Source organism: Orcinus orca, chromosome 14, assembly GCF_937001465.1.
Source record: "Orcinus orca chromosome 14, mOrcOrc1.1, whole genome shotgun sequence".
Taxonomy (NCBI): domain Eukaryota; kingdom Metazoa; phylum Chordata; class Mammalia; order Artiodactyla; family Delphinidae; genus Orcinus; species Orcinus orca.
Genome location: NC_064572.1, coordinates 74,933,139 through 74,955,320, shown reverse-complemented (window position 1 = coordinate 74,955,320; position 22,182 = coordinate 74,933,139). Strand labels below are relative to the sequence as shown.

The window sequence follows — 22,182 nt, the reverse complement described above, 5'->3', positions numbered from 1 at the left end:
GAGCCAAGGTCCTCTCTTTCCTTTGAAATGTTCTTTCACAAATGAGTTTGCTCTTCCGAACCGAAATTTTATTTCACATTCTGTGGCTGGTTTTCCATAATCACTGAATAGGAGGTGAAGACAGTGTGAGAGGGAGAGAAGAAGTGAAGAGTGGCCAATGGAAGCAAGTCAATGATGTGATGAGAATTAACACAAAATAGGCTCTGTTAGAGCTTACTCAGTAGAGGTGCAATTTCAGCTACCCAGGGGCCACCACGTCTGTGTTGCTGTAATTTAGGGAGACGTCCCAGTGGAGTGCCTGTGATGTCTTGGGTACTCTGCTTGGTGCTCTCTTCCACATTACAGTAACTCTTCTCACCTTTATTTTATTTTCTTCTTAAAACATTTGCATAGTACTCACTGTGATCAGGCACTGTGTAGCTGGTGTACAAATTTTAACTCATTTAATCCTCAAAACCACCCTATAGGTTGGTACTAAAACTATCCCCTTTTCACAGATGAAGAAACAAAGGGCCATAGATGTTAAATAATTTGCCCAAGGTTACACAGTGGTAGGGTCGGGATACAAACCCAGGCTCCAGATGCCATGTTACTGTCCCGGATATTTATTTCGTAATGTAGGTATCACTCTCTGATTTCCAAAGATGCGGGGTGCTGAGCCTTGGAGCAGTGACCTGACTTGTCTGCGGATTTACTCGAGTGTCTGCCTGCAAGGGCTGTGTGCTTTCTGTGTGCCACAGTTGCCTCCCTGGTGTAGCAAGGTTTGGTGAATAGAAACCATCAGGAAGTTATTCATAGAAACAAACTACTTCAATTAAAGATTATTGCCCTTGAATTAGTAAAAACTGTTGCTGCACCCAGTCTAATGCAATTTGAATTCAATAAGCAACAAACATTATATAGCATGGAGATAATAGTAAACATTGCCTCACAGGGTTACAATGAACATTAATTAAACTGCTTTTATAATTGATAAAAAAAATCGATTGCCCATGTCTAGCTGATTCATTCTTTAGAAATAAAAATGTATGTCCAGAAAACATGATGCTCTCCCAGAAGTTTATTGACACTCCTTTAAGGCCTAACTTCACTCCATTCCATGTATCTGCCAGTAATTGAGGGACTGGTTCTTGTGGTATAAGGAGCCACGTGAGGGGGAGTCTGTGTGTGACAACCTAGAGGGCAGGGAATTGGCTTTGGATGTTGCTTCCTGCACGGCTCTGGTCTATTTCAGGCATCTGAACAGAAGTGGGTTGCTGTGTACGATCACCCTTTCCATTTCAAAGGGTGTCTGACTAGTGTCTGATTGTGTGTGGGTTTGGCAGATTGATGCGATGAACACCCCCCCCACACACATACATCCAAACCCATCTTCCTCTCCTTTACCCCCTCTGTACAGCATTGCCATTGTTCCAACTGCAATTGGAACTCCTAAGGTATTGGGGCAAATGCTCTGCTTGGACTGAATTTAAATCATTTCAGATAAACAGTCATGTGCATGTTTTCAAAGGGGAGGAAGAATTTTTCAATTATTTTACTTTTCTATTTGGTGCAATAGCTTTTAATAGTTGCAAGATGATTTTTCTTTTATCTATGTTCTCTCTCAAAAAAACATTTGCAGGTTGAGTGGGATTGTCTGCTGAGGCCCCTACAATAGGTGGAGTGGTGACGATCTGACGCTGGCATATGACTGCCTGGGGCAGGCTCTGGCTCTAGCCATCTCCTGACCTCTCCATCCTCCAGGTCCTCTTCCGTAAAATGGGATGGCAATAGGTACCTACCTCGTAGGATTAAATAAGTAAATAGATAAAAGTACTGACTACTTATAAAACAAAAACTTACTGTTCACGCATTGACTTCTGAATTTTTGTGTAGGACAATCTTTGCTTTTTGTGACTGTGCGTTTTTCACTCTACCGTTCATGGTGGCTGTCTTTTCTGTTCATTTGATATTTTCCACCAATATGTAAAACCATTGAAGGCAGGAACACGTGCACACATACAACCCATGGATTGTTGGGTTTTGACTCGTGGTGACGGGTTTTGCGGCAAGGTCTTCAAAACAGATCAGCCCCACCTTCTTGAGACACTTTCTTCCAGTAGGATAGGATGGCAGAGGAGGCTTGGCAGGCTTCTGCTAAAGAGTGTGGGTTCTGGACAGGTTGATGGCTGGTTTTTATCCCAGTTCTACCACATACAGGCTGTGTGGCCTTGAGAACTCAATCTCTGCCAGCGTTTCTTTGCCTATAAAATAGGAAACAATAATAGTTCCTTTCTTGGGCTTCCCTCGTGGTGCAGTGGTTGGGAATCCGCCTGCCAGTGCAGGGGACACGGGTTCGAGCCCTGGTCCGGGAGTATCCCACATGCCGCGGAGCAGCTGGGCCCATGTGCCGTAACTACTGAGCCCGCGTGCCACAACTACTGAAGCCCATGCTCCGCGACAAGAGAAGCCACCACAATGAGGAGCCCACACACAGCAATGGGGACCCAAGGCAGCCAAAAATAAATAAATGAAATTGAAACAAATAATAATAGTTCCTTTTTCATTGGGTTGTTCTGGGGAGCATATAAGTAAAGTACTTAAAAGATTCATGATACCTAATAAGCTCATCCAAATGTTAACCATTGTTCTTTAAGGAAGTTACAAGACTAGAACTTGAGCTTAGAGATAACTTAGAATCAGAAAGGAACAGAAGAAGACAGCATAGCATGCTGGTTTCAAATGTGGGCTCTACCTTTCAGAGGGCTTGGGTTTCACTCCTGGTCCTGCTTCTTCCTAGCCATGAAGTCATGGACAAGCTATTGGATGTCTCAGAACCTTCATGCTCTCATCTGAAAATAGGAAGATAGCTACTCCTAAGGGTTGTTATAGGAATTAAATAAGATACTACTACGTGGGAGGACAGTCTAAATGTGGGGAGGGTACTTGTAAAAACAGCACAGGGGGAACCCAAACAGAGCAAAGGCTTTGTTCTTCCACGTCCTGAGAAGAAAATCTGGAAAGTTAGAGCAAGGGCGCCAGGTCTCTGGAGGCTTTGAGGGGTTTGGCAATGTGGAGCTTGGCTTAACCTGGAGGACAACCAGATGAAAACAATGTTCTAGAAAGATTAAGGTGGTAATGGCAATGGTGGTGTGCAAAATCAGTGATTTGATATCAGTGATCAGAGCTGGGGATACCATGGGTTGTGGGTACAGGTAATGGCCGTGAGAAAAGGTGAGGAAGATGAATGAAAGGACTAAGTCAAAGAAAGATATGGATGTCATTAATTCATTCAATGAGCATTTCTTTGAGCACCTACTGTGTTCCTGGCACCAGCCAAATTCTTTACTGCACAGTTATCATCATGTATTACGGTGATACATTTGTCACAATTAAAAAGCCAACATTGGTACATAACCTGTTGCATTTTAATTGTTTAAATGTGTGCCCACCTCCACCACCAAGTTAATGAACTCATTAAAGATAAGGACCCTGCTGTCCTTCTCTCTTACACAAGGTCTAGCACATAAAGCCCCAGATAAACACTCCAGAAATTGAATCAAAGCCATCTTTATCTCTAAACAGAGCTAATAACAATCTTCTCTTTTTTAAATGGGTTTAAGTGTTCATTGTAAAACAATACAAATTTTACAGAAAAGTACAAAGAAGGAGATGAAAATCACCCGAAATCCCATCACAATGAGATTACCTCTGTTAACATGTTGGTGGATATGCTTCTGGATTTTGCTCTAAGTGCTATAGACACATGTACGACTTCGCATAAATTCTTCCCATAGCATTTTGGTCATGTGTCTTCTCATCAAACATCATTTGTTCTTTTGAGTGTCACACAAAATATTGAAAGCTTTGAATTTGCTTAGGCTCCCTGGCTACAGGGCCAGCTCACAGGTGTCCCGGCCAAAGCTGTGCTTTGCATTTCTATTGTGACAGTTATTACCACATAGCTCCCCTAGCTCTTTGCATCTTTTTCTCTCCAACCAGACTATGAGCTACCTAATGACAAGCTCTTTTATTTATTTTTTCCCTAAGAATAGCACTGTGCACACAGCAAGTACATGAATGTTCATTTAGTGGGTAAATTGATGCCATCCCAGGAGAGCCTTTCAGGTAATAAATCTCAGCTCCCAGGTCTGGAATGTTGAGTTCTGAATACTACTTGAATGACGATGGTGACAATGGCTTTTGTGGTTTTGTAAAATTACATAGTACAGCTTGGGTGCATGAGGGCAAGGTGTATCGGCATGTTTAAATGTTCATTTTCTCATCTTATTTACAAGTCTTTCCTCTTATTTAATAAAAGGGGAAGGAGCTATTGCTTTAGAGAATTCGGCTGATGACAGCATCACAAGGTTTTTTTGATTTGGGGTTTTTTTTTTTCAGTAGAAGTGTCAGGGAATGTATTTCCCAACTTTGAGTGTGAGGTTAGAGAGGCCTCACCTGTCTGGGCACTTAGGGTGCCAGCCCCTGGCCTGGAAGGACAGGGTCTAACCTGACATGGCAGTTCCAATATTGCTCTACTGGGTACAGATTAGAGTGTTGAGAGAGTTTGGAATTGACATAGTAGCCAAAGATTCATTGCAGGAGGACAAGGTATGTCGCAAAAAGGAATTTAGATTTTTCAGACTGAAACCTGTTACAATTATGAGTCAGACATAAAGATCCCAGAGTGACATATCTTTTCACTTAACCAGAACCTGGATTATCTCGGTTGCAAGAAAGGAAGAAAAGTTCCCGCCTTATAGGGAATGGGTCCAACTAAGGAGCAAAAAGGGAAAATGGGTACAAAAAAATGTTTCAGTGGTTGGCAAGTTAATGGTATTTTGTTATTTGCTGTTTTCATTTCACTAGATACGTCTTTTATGTAATAAGACCCGCACCTTCTGACAACTTATCAGTAAAACTAGAATTTTAATGATTGGAAGCGTGGTTATTCCCCAGTTTAATTTTTCAGCAGCAGTAAAGACTTAGCTGTTCAAAGGACTGCTGTGTATATCTATAGTTGTATATTCCTATAGACTGTCCTCAGAGGGATACTGAGAAATTACTCTTAGTGCTTATCTCCAGAAGAAAGGGAGCAGTAGCAGGGAGATAGGGAAGGAAAGGAATTATTTTTACTACATGGAAAAAAAAGTTTAACTATGTGTATGTATTACCTATTTAAAACCAAAGCACATCAAAAATAAAAATAATGTTAAATTTAAAAAAAGGGACTTCCCTGGTGGTGCAGTGGTTAAGAATCCACCTGCCAATGCAGAGGACGTGGGCTCGAGTCCTGGTCCAGGAGGATCCCACATGCTGTGGAGCAGCTAAGCCCGTACGCCACAACTATTGAGCCTGCGCTCTACAGCCTGTGAGCCACAGCTACTGAGCCCATGTGCCACAACTACTGAAGCCCACACGCCTAGAGCCCGTGCTCTGCAACAAGAGAAGCCACCACAATGAGATGCCCACGTAGCGCAAGAAGAGTAGCCCCTGCTCGCTGCAACTAGAGAAAGCCCATGCGTAGCAACGAAGACCCAGTGCAGCCAAAAATAAATAATATAAATAAAAATAAATTTATAAACAAAATAAGTAAATAAATAAAAGGCCCATTCCAGACTGAAGTCTCACTGCAGTTTGCCCTTGCTGTGACCTTCAGTTGTGTATGTATTAAGTGACTGGTCACATGAGGAAAGTACTGAAACTGACATTCTACCCTTTCTTTTCTTCTTTCTATCTTTGGAATAGAGTCAATGAGCTGATATTGGCTAATGAGTACTGGATCTGAGAAACTGACGTAAAACTCAAGTATGATTTCCTCTTTGGCAAGAGCCCGGTTTGCTGGGTGACCATAGCCAGTTAAAGATTTATCATGAAACTCCTCACCAGGTTAAAATTTACAACTTAATTAAGGAAATCAGTATAAGGGCAAACCTTCTTGGTACAGATTTTTTTAACTGAAATTCACATAACATAAAATTAACTATTTTAAAGTGAATGTTTAAGTAGTTCACAACATTGTCCAACCACCACTTCTATTTCCAAAACATTTTCATCACCCCAAAAGAAAACTCTGTACCCATTAAGCAGTTACTCCCAGTTCACCGCTTCTCCCAGCCCCTAGGAGCTACCAATCTGCTTTCTGTTTCTGTGTATTCACCTATTGTGGACATTTCACATAAATGACATCATACAAGTGTGGCCTTTTGTTTCTGACTTCTTCCACCTTGTTTTCAAGGCTCATCCATGTCATAGCATGTGTCAGAATTCCTTCCATTCAACTCCTGCTTAATAGATTCATAACCAATTAATGGAGAGGAAAGGCAAACAATCTGGCTCCTTTTAATAAAATTTCCTGTTCAGATCCTGATCATGAATATGAGTAAAAACACACCCAATGCTAATTAAAGGAGGGGGCTTCTTGACCTTGAGAATTCGTAATACTCCTATCGGAATTCTGTGAGCACTGGCTCAGGGGTTAGAATTGGAAGTTTCAGATGTGCAAATGGTCTGTATTTATAAAAATTATGACCAAAGCTATAAGTATATATGATATACACTTTAAAAGAAGGAAAGATGGGATTGACTGCCAAATATTAGATAATAGAGGGCTCTGAAGATGACTGTTCCTGGTCCTGCCTACAGCTTTCCTGATGAGGCTGATAATCTGCTGCTGCTATGGCCCATGAAAACTTGTTTGTTGTGCAGTATTGTTTTCCCAAGACAACAAGAACCTTCACCTAAAATAGCAGGTCAGAGGCTGCTCTGGCTTGTGATGTTTCCATCATGGCCGTCAAGATAGCAAAGGGAGCAGCTAACCTAGGCAAGGACATGGTGATTGTGCAAAGTCTGGTTCAAGATTACATATTCAGGCAGCCCATAACCTTTTAAAATAATTCTGCATCATTTTTAGTGAATTTAGATATAAATTATTGAGAGCCATAAGATGGCAAATACACTGCACCTATTTGAATATAAATAAATATAAATGTTCCAATTCCCCTCAGCCCCAGCTAGTATTTGTCTCGTGACCCCATGTATTGCTTTCTGGCAAATGGCAGCGTAGAATTTCAGAAGTTAAAAAGTACTTAAAAAACTAATTCTTGAAAAGTGCTTAGCCTAACACATTTGCATTTTGCCCTCTATCTGTCTTTTCTTTTGGTGACCTCATACCCATGGAATTTGCCGTGACATGCTAGAAAAGAAAATTGCAGACTCATGTCAGTAACTCGACACGGATTGTGGCCAGTCAGTAGTTGTCAACTCAGATGTCTGGTTGGAACTTGACAACACTGAGCAGCACAGCTGAAGATCAGACGTTCAACGGTGTACACTTGCTAGATGGACGCTCTTATCACTACTAAATGATGTGGCCTTTTTAGTCAAGGAAGGGTTTTCAAATACCCAAACCCCAAACCCCTTATACCTTAATGATGTTAAAACTGTAAGCCAAGTCTTATTAAAAAAAAAAAATAGGGCTTCCCTGGTGGCGCAGTGGTTGAGAGTCTGCCTGCCGATGCAGGGGACATGGGTTCGTGCCCCGGTCCGGGAAGATCCCATGTGCCGTGGAGCGGCTGGGCCCGTGAGCCATGGCCGCTGAGCCTGCACGTCCAGAGCCTGTGCTCCGCAATGGGAGAGGCCATAGCAGTGAGAGGCCCGCGTACAGCAAAAAAAAAAATAGCATAGGGAATGTCTGGATTTTTTTAAATTGATGGGTTACAGATTCAAGGGCCTACAAAAAAGGGCCAGGCTGGTAACATAGGTGCATATGCTCAGTTCAAGCGTGAAAACAGGTGGCAGTGGACATTTAGACCCTAGGGAGGGATGCGAACCTTAGCAAACTGAAAACATCTGTCCTGTCTAGGGTGGGCAGCCACTACGTGCCTCCCACAGTTATTCACACAGAGGAATCCACGTGCCAGAGGCTGATCAGATGTGTTGAAAGCTTGTGTCGAAGGCAGCTTGTGACCTCACAGAATCTGACCCATGTTCAGGTCACACTTCTCTTGTCTCCACTTTCTCTCTTTTTGGGTAGAACAGCTGTTCTCCGGTATTCTGCATTCACCATTTTATTACACAAGGTCATGGGAAATCCACATCCTGTGGGAGACGTTGAATGACAAGATATGATGTCATTAAATTCAGGATTCAAGTTAGCCAAACCCTGGAACTTAAATTGGGGGGTTTTGTTTGTTTGTTTTCCTTAAAGCTCCTTGTATTGACACCTGGCCAGGGATGAAGTGCCTCTAGTGAACAGTCTATTAAAAGGACACCACTTGAATATTTTATAGGGTCTCCAAAATCTTATTCTACTTTCTATTAATAACAACCTATGTCTGTTTTCAGTATTTGTTGCTTTGTTTGCCTGGTGTGTCTTCTTTCTGCTGAAATAGATGTGTCTGGGACAGATCTTGTAGGCTTTTTTAAAATTTTTTCTTTCCTTCTGCCACATCTCCTAGGCTAGAATGAGGAAAACTCAAAGCTGATGACTAATGATGTGCAGCTTTTGACATGGAGTGGTGTCTCAGACACATTGTTCCTTTCTAAGAATGTGTACATTCAACATGCAAAAGGTATATATAACATGCATCCATAATAGATTTAAATTAACAACAACAAAACACCCGGCTCACTACTGTTCGTTCCCAGAAGGCAGTGAGGTGTCTTATGGAGAAAATATGTGTGCGACAAAAGCTTCCTTCAGGTATGAGTTATAGTGCTGTTGGTTATGAGTTCAGTGTGAAAGACTCAATAGTATATAGTAAGTGAAGTGTCTTGAAACAGAAACAAACAAACAAAAACCCTATATCTGAAATGATTTCGTGTCTATTTTTCATCCACATGTATAGCCATGAACTTACATGCTAATCTCGGTTGATGACAACTAGAGTTTCTTTTTTTATTCTCTCTTTTTTTTTTTGCAGTACACGGGCCTCTCACTGTTGTGGCCTCTCCCGTTGCGGAGCACAGGCTCCGGACGCGCAGGCTCAGCGGCCATGGCTTACAGGCCCAGCCGCTCCACGGCACATGGGATCTTCCTGGACTGGGGCACGAACCCGCGTCCCGTGCATCGGCAGGCGGACCCCCAACCACTGCACCACCAGGGAAGCCCTAGGGAGAATTTTTAATAGGACCTATTTTGAGTTCCTTGATGAAAGTGTGCAATTTCTGGCTAACCAGTTTCAACAAACCCCCTCCATCCTCCCCAGCCTCAGGTCTGCTCCTCATAAGCTCTTACTAATGCCTGGCAGGTAGCTGTCTCAGGTGGGTTCATTCAAGATGCTTGGGCGTGGGTACCAGCCACAGGACACAAGTGCATCCCCGGTGAGCCAAATGGTGGCCATGCACACCTCTCCTACTTCTGTCTTCTCCTTAGCCTGCCATCAAGAGGAGGGGCTCCAGCCGGCTTCCTGCCTTCCAAATCTTCCAGACTTAGCAGGCTCCAGACTTTCTGTTCATGAACGCTACCAAGCTCCAGGACAGTCCAGTCAATTTGTCCCAAGAACTCTTAACATCAAGCTTCTCATGGATCCACAGGAGCACCAGGGCCTAAGCGTCCCCACTCAGTAAACATATAGGTGGGGAGTGGGGGGCTGGTCCCCCCGCTCTCCCAGGGTCCTCTAATCCCTCTCACAGCAGAGGGGAGGGAACACCCCATTCCTGCTGTGTGGACAGCTCCCTGCCCACTCTCCTCTATGCCTCTGTGAATTTCTGATTTCAGAGGTAGGGAGGCAGTAGGCGTTGAGAGTCATCAGGTAGATTCTACTATCTTTTGGTAAATCCGGCAAGGATATTCCTAGCAACCTGCTCTGGAAGACGGAAGATTTATCATTGTTTTCGGCTCTAAGATGATACATAACCCAAAATTTCAGGACACTAGGAGAAGTCCCATTCCATATTCTAGAAGCTTTGGTCGCAGATGGGTGGCTACTGTGAATGGCAGCTTCCACCTCCACTGATGGTTCTAGGCATGACAGAAGCCTGGGAAGGCAGGGGTGATTGGGAATTCAGTTACCACGAAGTTCCCTCTTCTGTAGCTCCGTTCCGCAGCCTTCTGTTCCAGAAAATCATCTTCACAGAGTAAGACATCTTTTTGGCTCTTACCCTTCCCAAATGGGAAATTCTAGGAAGGCAGAAATCGTTCTTAAAAGGAACATAGGGGGCTTCCCTGGTGGCGCAGTGGTTGGGAGTCTGCCTGCCGATGCAGGGGACAAGGGTTCGTGCCCCAGTCCGGGAAGATCCCACATGTCGCGGAGCGGCTGGGCCCGTGAGCCATGGCCGCTGAGCCTGCGCGTCCGGAGCCTGTGCTCCGCAACGGGAGAGGCCACAACAGTGAGAGGCCCGCGTACCGCAAAAAAAAAAAAAAAAAAAAAAGAACATAGGTATCCAGGCTCCAGGCTGACAGGACCTTAAAGGCAGCCCAAGTGATGACATCTTTCTTAGCATCATGAGAACACAGGTTTCCTTTCAGAGAGCCATTTGTCACCTTCTTCAACTTAAGTACTTTAGAAGCCCAGGTGTCCATGGCCCTATGCCAAAAAAGAAAACAAAAAAGAGAGGTTAAAGGAGACAGACAGGCTCCCTATTCTCAAGGATATTCATTAACTTTGAACCAAATGATATAAATATGGAACCAGGTGTGTACATGGATATTAGTTTAACTTGGACATAAGTAGCCAATCCCTGCTTTTCTCTTGGCTCCTGGTGCCAAGAATGAAAGGCTTGGGGGCAGAGTGTTTAAGGCTGTTGTAGTTTGCTTTTGTTTTCACATTTGGTCGTTGTGTATCCCCGACAGAAGACCAGCGAGTTGCTAGAGGGTTTGATTTCCTTGGTGCTGCTCCCTATTCACCTATTTGTGACTTTGGCAGTAATTCCAGTGCCAATCACCAGCTTTCTATATTTACCAGCAGCTGCTTCAGTGATGTGGAAACAATTTTCTCAACAGCTGAAAAACATGAAGATAGAGACGAGGACATTTTGTTCTTTATAAAAGAGCTTAGTTGGAATGAGCATAGGAGACACAAACCATCAGCACAAATCTTTTTATCTCAGCATCTTTTCTACTTTCCCCAGCATGACATCAGGCTTAAGGAGAGTGTAAAGTTTTGTCCAGAGAGAAACGAATGGGTAACCTCTGTGGAATACACTGGAATACCTGGAATCAGCTGGGCCAGTATCCTACTTTCCAGGAGGCCATCTTTGCTGATTTGCTTGATTTATGTCTTAAGGTTTGGGATGAAGGAGCCTCATTCCCAGCCTCTACTTCCAGCCCAGTTTCACCAGCTGGCTGGCTCTAGGTGGTCACACTCAGTGAATGCTTCTTCATGAAACATAATCAAGATCAGTTGTAGAATGTGTGCCGTCCGTGGAACAGTACAGGGCATGGAGGATCTGAGAGGTTCAGGACACCACCTGTGAGGTCAGAGGCTTCCAGACTGCAAGGCACTTTGACTCCATGACTGTGAGGGATAATAAAGATTGTGAAAAACAACTACTGAAGAGTATATGCCATGTCTATAAAACGCTCACACAATGCCTGGTTCACCAAAGCCCTCAGTGCGGAATGATCAGAGAGGTCATTATTGCACTCAAATTGTCTCAGCTGCTGTCAGAGCTCTGAGGTATCTGGGCATGAATGTGCTTATAAAAACAGCAAGACAGAATCAAGAAACCTGGTTTCTAGTCCCATCGGCCCCTACCAAGGAAAGGGGAGCGCCCTTTCCTTGGTGCTCCCCATGTGGAGCGCCCAACAGGTACCAAGCATTCTAAGTGTTATACGAAGCACTTCACGACGCAGAGTTTCTCTTCTTCCTCGCAGGAACCTGAGAAGTGGGTCAGCATTTCCCAGATGAAGAAATGAGGGGCCAGAGAGAATAACTTTTCCGAGTTAGTGCCCAAGTCTTCCTAATCCTAAAGCCAGCCCGCTCGCCGTCCCCGCACCCTTGATCTCCCTCAACCCCAGTGCTATGCAGGGGAGATACCAAACAGCTCCACTGACCTCCTTGAGCCTGACTGTCTTCAGTTGTAGAATTGAAAACCCATCTCTAAAGTTTATTTTCTGCTTTAAAAATTCTATTAACCAGCATCTTCCGTATTATTTTAAATCCTTATTGCCACCTAGTGGGCATAATCTAATCAGAAGAATGAAGAAAATATTCAGTTCGCTTGGATTAAAACCTGCCAATTCATCTTAAATGCATACTGTGCTCCTGACCTTTAAAAATTGTATTTATGAGCAAATATCATGGCCTTCCATTTTTATCTTTATAGTAAACTACCAGATGAGTGGTCCCCTTTGAAAGACTTTTGGTGAATTGCTGGGAATCGTATAAACCCCAGCTCTTAAAAAAATATGTAACGCTTTGGGACCGTATAATACACACTCAGCTTATAATGGGCTATACTTAAAGAAATTCTAATCTGCAATGTTCATAACTTGTATTGCAGATATACTTTTAACTTTATAAATATTTTGCTCAGCAATTTTTTACATTCTCCTGATAAAAAAATATCAGCTTATGGGGCTTCCCTGGTGGCGCAGTGGTTGAGAGTCCACCTGCCGATGCAGGGGACACGGGTTCGTGCCCCGGTCCGGGAAGATCCCACGTGCCGCGGAGCGGCTGGGCCCGTGAGCCATGGCTGCTGAGCCTGTGCGTCCGGAGCCTGTGCTCCGCAATGGGAGAGGCCACAACAGTGAGAGGCCCGCGTACCGCAAAAAAAAAAGAAAAAAAAAAAAGGGCTTCTGTTATGCATAGTGTTTTACAGCTTCCTTTTTTTTTACTCCATCTATTTTGGACATCTCTCCATGTCAGCACACAAATCCACCTCCTTCGTTTCAATGGTATGTACTATTCCATTATTGACCATACCGTAATCAATGTAACCAGTTTCTCATTAATGTCCACATAGGCTATTTTCAGTTTTATTGTTACAAAAATGCGGTAGAGGATGAATATATATTCTTCAGGGGATAGACATACACTCACATGCACATTCTTTTGCAAGTTTATTTGTAGAATAAAATCTTAGACATGAAATTGATGAATATAAAGGTTATGTAAATACCTGCTGACCAGAGGTCACCAGAAGCACACCTGTAGTCAATAAAAAAAAAAGTCAAGTGTACTTAGCAAACCACAGCAAGGGAGAAAACGAGAAGAATTGTGAGTTATGTCTGGATGACATTTAGAGGAACTTTTTATAGGATTTGGGCTTGTGCTGGGTACTGTTAGGGAAGTTTTTCTAGGAGAGAGAATTCAAGTTAGGCTAGAAATGTCATTCTTAGTACAGGAGCAGCAGTCACAGATGTGGTCACAAAAGGGGCATGTGTAATCATTTTGTGTACCGAGAGGCCTTGTCTGCACATTTCTTTATTCCGTGAGTGTTTTTTATGATCAGTTGGGGACATCACGAGCAATGTGCCAACAGTGCTTTCTTTCACTTTCTCAGGTACGTTGATTTTACAGAAATTGCTTTACAGAAAGGTTGTACCAATTTACAGGCAGACCTTGGAGATACTGCCTATTCGGCGGGATCAGTTCTAGACCACCACAATAAAGCAAATACAGCAATAAAATGAGTCACATGAATTTTTTTTGGTTCCCCAGTGCATATGGAAGTTATATTTACATCATTCTGTAGTCTGTTAAGTGTGCAAAACATGATGTGTGAAAAAGCAATGTACATACCTGAATTAGAAAGTACCTTATTGCTGAAAAATGCTAACCATCATCTGAGCCTTCAGCGAGACTTAGCAGGAATGTCAAAGATCACTGATCACAGATCACCATAACAAACACAATAATAATGAAAAAATTTGGGAAATTGGGAGAATTACGAAAATGACACAGAGACACAAAGTGAGCAAATGTTTTTGAAAAGATGGCGCCAGTAGACTTGATTGAGGTAAGGTTGCCACAAACCTTCAATTCGCATTATATTTGAAGCACAATAAAGTGAAACACGATAAAATGGGGTACGCCTGTACATTCTTCTGGGTTCTCTTAAATATTCCATTTCCCTAACGACTATGTTTTTAATAATCAGAATAAGGGCAATTGTAATAATAGCAAATGTTTATAGAGGTCTAAGTTCTTTATTTCATTGATTCCTCATCAGAGAACTTGAGACAGGCACTAATAGCATCCTGGCTTTCATAGGAGGAAACCAAGACTTAGAAAAGGCGAGAACCAGCCTGGGTCACGTGGCTAGCCAACATGAGCTGGAGTTCAGAACCAGGTCGTCTCATTGCAGGGTCCACACTCGCTACCATGAAGAAATACTTTCTCCTCTATCTGCTTCCCAGGAGCCTGTCAGGGAGAATTGAAGGCTAAGGAGTTAAAAGCCATTGAATTGATGATCACAAATGTTCGAGAGTCTGGTTTAGGCTGATAAGGAAGTAGAGTCCTGTTTACAAAAATGAGACTTAACGGGCAGCCTTCCAAGAGTCCCGTACATAGTGTTAGAGAGGCATCCAGCATGGTATGCTTAGCTACTCACATGTGCCCTCAATTAATAAAAGCCGATGAGAGCTTTCTTAAAATCACAGCCAAGACACTATAATTAAATATTCTCTGGGCCAGCTGGAGCTCAGAGGGTAGTTACATCACCCCCAAGGAAATAAACTGATGAAGGACATCCATGCCCTTGGACCCACGGAGGTTTATGACGTTCCCATCCTGTGTGAGGATGGGGCCTGCGAGTCCGCTGGGGCAGGTTTCGTGCAGGGAGAGAACGCGGAATGAAATTGTGCTTGAGTAAATATTTATTGAGTGTGTGATGGGGGCACACTGGGGTTCAGAGCAGGCCTGCATGCTTGGATTTAGCAAAACAAACGTGGAGTAACCACTGGTGGCTGCTTTTTTTCCAGATTGTGCTGGCTGTGGACGAGATATCAAGAATGGGCAGGCGCTCCTGGCCCTGGAAAAGCAGTGGCACTTGGGTTGCTTTAAATGCAAGTCCTGCGGCAAAGTCCTCACCGGGGAGTACATCAGCAAGTAAGACTGGGGCCTGGGGCGTGGATCCTTTCAGCGGGGATGGGGCCGTGTTGGGCCCCTCTGTAGGCCCTGCTCTCCGGGACTCCACCCCATCCCATCAGACATAATGAAAGACATTCACATCCCAAAATCAATATGAACTTTTTGCTATAAAACTTTTGAAGAGAATTTTATTCTTCTGTTGTTGCCTACTATAAGTTTAATGAAATATTCATCATTGCCTAATGTAACAATTAATGAAGCTGACATAAGGATAGGCTGTATGTTGTAACCAATTAAGCATTTAGTAATTTTGCTAATTTTTTTTTTCCTATTTGGAACTAGTAAACCTTTACCCTCCTTCCAGGTCTCAGACATATTTGTAGACACCCCCCCCCCCAAAAAAAAAAACACTCAGGGTCTAGGCACAGAGCCCATTAGGACCACCAGGGAATAGGTTCATTAGAGTCAGATGCTGGTGTAGATAATAGAGCCGGTGAAGTTTTTGTTTTCGTTTAATGTAACCTGCAAAAACTAGTTACAGTGGTTACCTTTCAAATTAAGGAGGAGGGACTTCCTCCGTGGTCCAGTGGTTAAGACTCCGCACTTCCACTGCAGTGGGCGCGGGGTTTGATCCCTGGTCAGGCAATTAAGATTCCACATGCCGTGCAACCAGGCCAAAAAAAAAAAAAAAAAAATTAAGGAGGGAAGAATGAGCATGGAGCGGGGGGAGGGTCCACTGGCAGTGAGGGAAAATTTTCCCCCATCCACTTTAAAAAATGGTCTCCAACCAGCACCTATTCAAAACAATTTTAATGAATTTAACTCCTGAATATAGTGAAACAAACAAAAGAAGTAGCTCAGGCCCCACCCCCTAGACATCCAATTCCGCAGGTCTGGGGTGAAGCAAACACCAGTATTAGAAAGGGAGAAACTGCACAGGTGATTCTGATGCACAGCCCAAGTAAGAAGAGAGAAATGCTCGGCCTTTGACACTGACGGCTGTGAGGCGCTAGGTAACTGGGCTGTCTGAAGTGGCACGTTTTAACTCTTCCATATGATGGCACATAGAACATGGTATTCTTCACTGTGTCCCGAGGGAAATGAAGGAGGTTGCAGGAGGCTGAGTGAGAGGCCCTGGACCCCTAGGGCCCCTGAGGGCTAAGGGGATGGCATCTCCATGCTGTTGGGACGCATATGAGTCAGTGAGCTGGTGGGGGTCGAGGAAGAGGGACCCTGGGACCACAGCTGAAGCCCATCTGGCCTGGTGCTGCGAGAGAGAGCGACTCCAGGTTTTCACTAGTTAGGTCTGAGACAGTCCAGGAATCAGCAGCCGTAACCATTTGGCTGTTACTTCCACGCGGCTTGGAGAACCTCAGCGTTCTCTCTGGATCGTTTGGTTTTGTGGGCTTTGACCCTGTCTGACCAGGTCTCCAGACATGTGAGTGCTGGGTGGGAGAGAAACAGCTTCTGCTACCGTTCTGTGCAGGAGGGCGGAGAGAAGTGGGGTCTGGGTGTCTTTCCTGCCCTCGGCCTTCTCGGGAGCTGACGCTCTCTGTCCTGCAGGGATGGCGCTCCATATTGCGAAAAGGACTACCAGGGTCTCTTCGGGGTGAAATGTGAAGCCTGCCACCAGTTTATCACTGGCAAGGTCCTGGAGGTAAGTGACAGATGGGCTTCCCTCGAAGCTACCGTCATCTTCCGCAAGGCCCTGGAAAATACACGGGGGCCTCTTTTTCCATTTTTTTCCATCTTTTTCTCACATGTGGAGGAAAGAGTAGTTGTAGATGACGAGTCGCTTAGAGAACTACTGTGTGGTACTGTCTTCTCAGGCAGTGCCTACTGAGTGCTCGTGTGGAAATTGGAAGGATGGGGAATTTGAGGGAGAAAAAGAATGAAAAAGAGTCTGTTAGGAATTATGTAGTAGGAAAGGTTATATTAAACTCTTCTTTTGTTTAGAAGTTAGAAAAGAGGAAATGAAGAGCGTGCTAGAGCCATGTGTGTGGGTGGTACACCTGTGCGTATGTGTGCCCGCATGTCCGTGTGTGCGTGTACACGTGTGCGCTCTTGTGTGTATACGTGGGAGTGTACAGACTCACGGAGCAGAGGCTCCAAATTGAAGCTAAGAGAAGAAAGAGTCATTAGAGGTGAGGGCGTAGACTTCCCCACCCTTAGAAAACCACATCCTGTGTGACCCAGAACGCCCTGTGGTCCAGGCTGAGCTGAAGCCTGTCAAGTTCAGGTGTGACTGCCTCGCACCAGGGAGCTTGGTTCCTGCTTTCTCAGCAGCGGCCCCACCAGCTTCTGCCTCTGGGCTGAGCCGAGCTCCTCCTGGGCTGGGGCCACCTGTGGACATGAGGTCAGAGGTCAGAGAGTCACTGCCTGGCTTCTCACAGGCCTGTGGGGTGTTAACACACTCCCATGGAAAAAGCAGAGATTGCCTCACACCCGTCTCAGGGCGGAGAATGTGCACTGAGCACTGAGTCAGGATGCCTGGTGGAGTCCTTGGAAGGTAGCTGAACAACTTGTCACATGGCTTCAGCAGACACCAGGGCACTGAATCCACTTCACCTCATTCAAACTTCCCAACAGGCTATGTTTCAGGGACCCAGGACTGAATCCGAGAGTCCCCCCAGGTGTCACTGGGCAGCTTCTGTGGGATTTCACCAAGTTCGGGGCAGCCCTCCTAATCCCACAGCAAGCTCTGCAATGCCTTCCTGTCCGTGAAGTGCAGAGGGGGGCTGACGTTGGCTCTGTGCTGAGATCTAGTCCAGCTAATTGGATTTGGGAGATAAGGAAGTGTGTGTTGTCTAAGCGGTTGCCTCTGACTCAGGGGAAGGGTGTTTCAGGAAGAAGGAACAGTGGTTGCCTCTGACTCAGGGGAAGGGTGTTTCAGGAAGAAGGAACAGCAATGGCAGAGGCTCAGAGGCAAGCACAAGCACAGCATACCCAAGAAACAAAGTCATTTGGGCAGGAGCACAGCTGAGAGAGATGATGCTGGAGGAATGGGAGGGGCCCGAGCATGAGGACCTCAAAAGTCACATTCAGGAGTTTGGCTTTATCCTAAGAGTGGTGCAAAGCGTTGAAGTGATTGTGGCTAGAGTGTCATGTGGCTGGATCAGACTGTTGTGTGAAGAATAGGTGGGTGTCCTCAAATGCATGCGTGTGCCCCCATGTTCACGGCAGCTCTGCTCCCACCAGGCAGAAGGGAAAACAGCCCACGAGTCCATGAATGGATGGATAAACACAATGTAGTATATATAGACAATGGAATATCATTCAGCCTTTAAAAGGAAGGAGTTCTGACACAGGCTACAACATGCATGAACCTTGAAAACATTAGGCCAAGTGGTAGAAGCCGGTCATGAAAGACCACACACACTGTATGCTTCCATTTAGATGAAATATCCAGAGGAGATCGATCCATAGGGAGAGAAAGCAGATTGGTGGTTGCCCGGAGTTGGGGGTAGGGACAGGGGACGGGGAGTGTCTGCTTATTGGTACCCCCTTGGGGCGATGAAAGTGTCTTGGAACTAGATAGAGATGGTGTTGCACAACCTTGTGAATGTCCTGAACGTCACGGAATTGTTCCCTTTAAAATGGTTAATTTTATGTTATGTGAATTTCACCTCAATTTTAAAAAGAAATGGTGGAGGGCTTCCCTGGTGGCGCAATGGTTGGGAGTCCGCCTGCCGATGCAGGGGACACGGGTTCGTGCCCCGGTCCAGGAAAATCCCACATGCCACGGAGCGGCTGGGCCCGTGAGCCATGGCCGCTGGACCTGCGCGTCCAGAGCCTGTGCTCCGCAACGGGAGAGGCCACGGCAGTGAGAGGCCCACGCACCGCAAAAAAAAAAAAAAAAAAAGAAATGGTGGAGACAGGGAGGCCAGTTTGGAGAGCTTTGGACACCAAACAGTGGTGGCAGTAGCTGGAGTGACAACTGAGAAGTAGATGCCCACCACCACACACACACAGCTGGGGGGCAAGGAGGAGTTTTCATGGCCTTTCCAATAAGGCTTTTATTGGCAGCCCAAGGATACTTCAAGGCTGGGTTTGGGGCCCAGGGTGATGCACATCCCTAGGAAAGCTATTGGAGAAGATGCATGTGACCCATCCAGGGGGTGGCTTAAAGTCCAGCCGTCTCATCCCAAGACACAAAGTACAGTAGTCCTCGCCTGTCCTCTGAATATGCCCCTTGTCCCTCCACAGAGCGAGGAGCCCTGAGTGGGGCCTTACAGCATTTCCTTGGCTTCCCAAGTTTGATCTGCTGCACAGGTCTGAAATAAACCTGTAGAGTTGGGAACAATTAGGAAATTTCATCTTAAAACAAGATGGAATGTAGACTTACTGTGACGAACCATGTGTAAAAATACCGAATCACTATATTGTACTAAAACTAATAAAATATTGTATGTCGATTCTAATTCAATAATAAACAAATAACTAAAACACCAGAACTTATTTCCAAGGTGTTTAGCTATAGCAAGAGAGGCGGGAAGACAGTGAACGCACCCCCCAGCTTGAGCACCACATTTGTAGACAGCGTGGATGGAAGCAGCTGTCTCCTCAGGCCAGATGTGGGACTGTGATCCCCCAAAAGAGTTGGGGAGGCAGAAGGGCTGGTGAGGGGTGTTGATCATCTTCAGATTTAGTTCAACAGCTGTAGGAAGGAATCTCTACAGTAGAACTAGATGCAAGAGCTTGCTGTTTTGAAGACACATCTGCTTACTCTGGTTTCTCCCTGGAGACCCGAGTATTCCAGCGTTTGCAGGGGCTGCGAGGGCCCCTCACCCCATTGGCTTCAGGCCTCCATGAGGGCCACTGATGAGGACGAAGCCTGGGACGCTTTCCACACAGACCCGCAGAGGTGGGGCTTCTGGGAGCAGGTTGCAGTGGGGTTCCGGGCAGATTCAAGACCCACCCAGTGGGTGTGCCATCCCCCTCAGATGGGTGTGTGATCTAGAAAAATGTCCTGTACAGTGAGCAGCGGACATGTGACAGCTCGTGAGTCAACCTGGCTGGGTTCCCAGCACAAAACTCTGCCCTCCTCCCTCTGCCTTTTATTCTCTGACCCACTGTAGGTAAAGCATGATGATTCTGGATTTGTTGTAAATACTGTAATCCTTGCTTTTTGGGGTTTGGTGTTTTTTTTTCTGTTTTTAAAATTATGGTAAAATCCACATAACATAAAATGTACCATCTTAACCATCTTTAAGTGTATAGTTCAGAGTATTACATAGATTCCTAACGTTGTGCAACCGTCACCACCATCCATCTCCATAACACTTTATGACTTTGAAATCTGTTCTTATTAAACAGTGACTCCCCATTCCCCTCTCCCACAGTCCTTGGCGGTGACCACTCTACTTTCTGTCTCTATGAATTTGACTACTCTGAGTATCTCATATAGGTGGAATCATACCGTATTTGTGTTTTCCACCGATGGGCTTATTTCACTTAGTATAATGTCCTCGAGATTCGTCCGTGTTGCAGCATGTGACAGTATTTCCTTCCTTTTTCAGGCTGAATAATATTCCATTGTATGGATGTACCACAGTTTGCCTATCCATTCTGTGATCTTTGATTTTTTTTGGTTATGTTTCTTATTGATTTTATCCATAGAGACTATAAATGTATCATTAGTTCCCTGTGTCTTTTGTAACGGTGGTGGCTTAAAACCGCAGAAACTTATTGTCTCACAGTTCTGGAGGCCAGAAGTCCCAAACTGAGGTGCTGGCAGGGACTGTGCTCCCTCCAAAGGCTAGGGGAGGATCCTTCCCTGCCTCTTCCAGCTCCTAGTGGCTGTGGCTACATAACCCTCATCCCTGTCTCCATCTCCACAGAGCCTTCCCCTCTGTGTCCTCTCCTCTCTGTGTCAAACCTCCCTCTGCCTTTCTTTTAGAAGGTCACTTGTCATTGGATTTGAGGTCCCCCTGGATCATTCAGGATGATTCCGTCCTCTCAAGATCCTTAGCTTAATTACATCTGTAAAGACCCTTTTTCCAAACATTCACAGGTTCCAGAGATTTGATGTGGATATATCTTTGGTGGGGGGCACCAGTCCAGTAAACCTGGGAAATTACGCAAGTATCATCCTGGTGAAGGCCGGAGCTCTGGTGTGGTTTTTTTTTTTTTTTTTTTGCGGTACGCGGGCCTCTCACTGCTGCGGCCTCTCCCGCTGTGGAGCACAGGCTCCGGACGCGCAGGCTCAGCGGCCATCACGGGCCCAGCCGCTCCGCGGCATGTGGGATCCTCCCGGACCGGGGCACGAACCCGTGTCCCCTGCATCGGCAGGCGGACTCTCAACCACTGCGCCACCAGGGAAGCCCATCTGGTGTGGTTTTAATTGAACCCTTGCTGAGCATCGGAGGTGTCCTAAGGCCACTTCTCTGGGTGTGGTTTTACCTGAGATACCTCCAGACACTGGAGGGAGCTTTGAGAAGGAGAAGGGTCCCGGACAATGACCAAGAAGCTCCAGGCTCAGCTACGTCACTGATTCCTGAGTGATTTTGAACAGATCCTTTAGCCTCTTTGAGACTATCTTCATTTCACAGGTAAAAAGGAGTGGCATGTAACCTCTGAAACTCTACCCTGTTCTAAACTTCTCTCTCCGTTATTCCTTAATATCATAAACTACCCATTCCATTGGCTTGAGGGAGTGGGGAGGAGAGCTTCATGTGTGTTAAGGAAAAGGGCTCCAGGGGACAGGAAATCAGGGATTTACTCTTGGATCTGGAACTCACAGCTTGTGACCTTGGGCAACTCACTCAATTTCTTTGAGCCTCAGTTTTTTCTTTAAATACAAGCATTAAAAATATATATGTAAATCCAAGACTTGGACCACTTGACTCCTAAAGTTACTTTGGTTCTAAGGATCTGAGTTCTGTAATTCTCATGTCTTAGACCTAAGGGGTCAGAGCCAGCAGTTCTTTGTTTTCTGGAGAGATTTTCTGGAAACTGGCCTATAACACTCAGCATATGGCCTACACTCGGATTGTAGTTTTATTTGTCATTAGCTTGCTTTCAGTTTTTTGGGGTTTTTTTTTTGCGGTACGCGGGCCTCTCACTGTTGTGGCCTCTCCCGTTGCGGAGCACAGGCTCCGGATGCACAGGCCCAGCAGCCATGGCTCACGGGCCCAGCCGCTCCACGGCATGTGGGATCTTCCCGGACCAGGGCACGAACCCGTGTCCCCTGCATCGGCAGGCAGACTCTCAACTACTGCGCCAT

The 22,182-nt window shown here is 45.3% G+C and overlaps 1 protein-coding gene across 10 annotated transcripts in view; it reads left to right on the top strand.

Annotated features, from left to right (window-relative positions):
* ABLIM1 (actin binding LIM protein 1) overlaps positions 1-22,182 on the top strand; it is a 315,505-nt gene that overhangs the window by 198,617 nt on the left and 94,706 nt on the right. For all 10 annotated transcript variants that reach the window (XM_033420977.2, XM_049697065.1, XM_033420975.2 and 7 more), the window contains 2 exons: positions 14,849-14,975; positions 16,521-16,614. In XM_033420977.2, the coding sequence (XP_033276868.1) occupies positions 14,849-14,975; positions 16,521-16,614 (221 nt within the window). The remainder of the gene's footprint in view (positions 1-14,848; positions 14,976-16,520; positions 16,615-22,182) is intronic.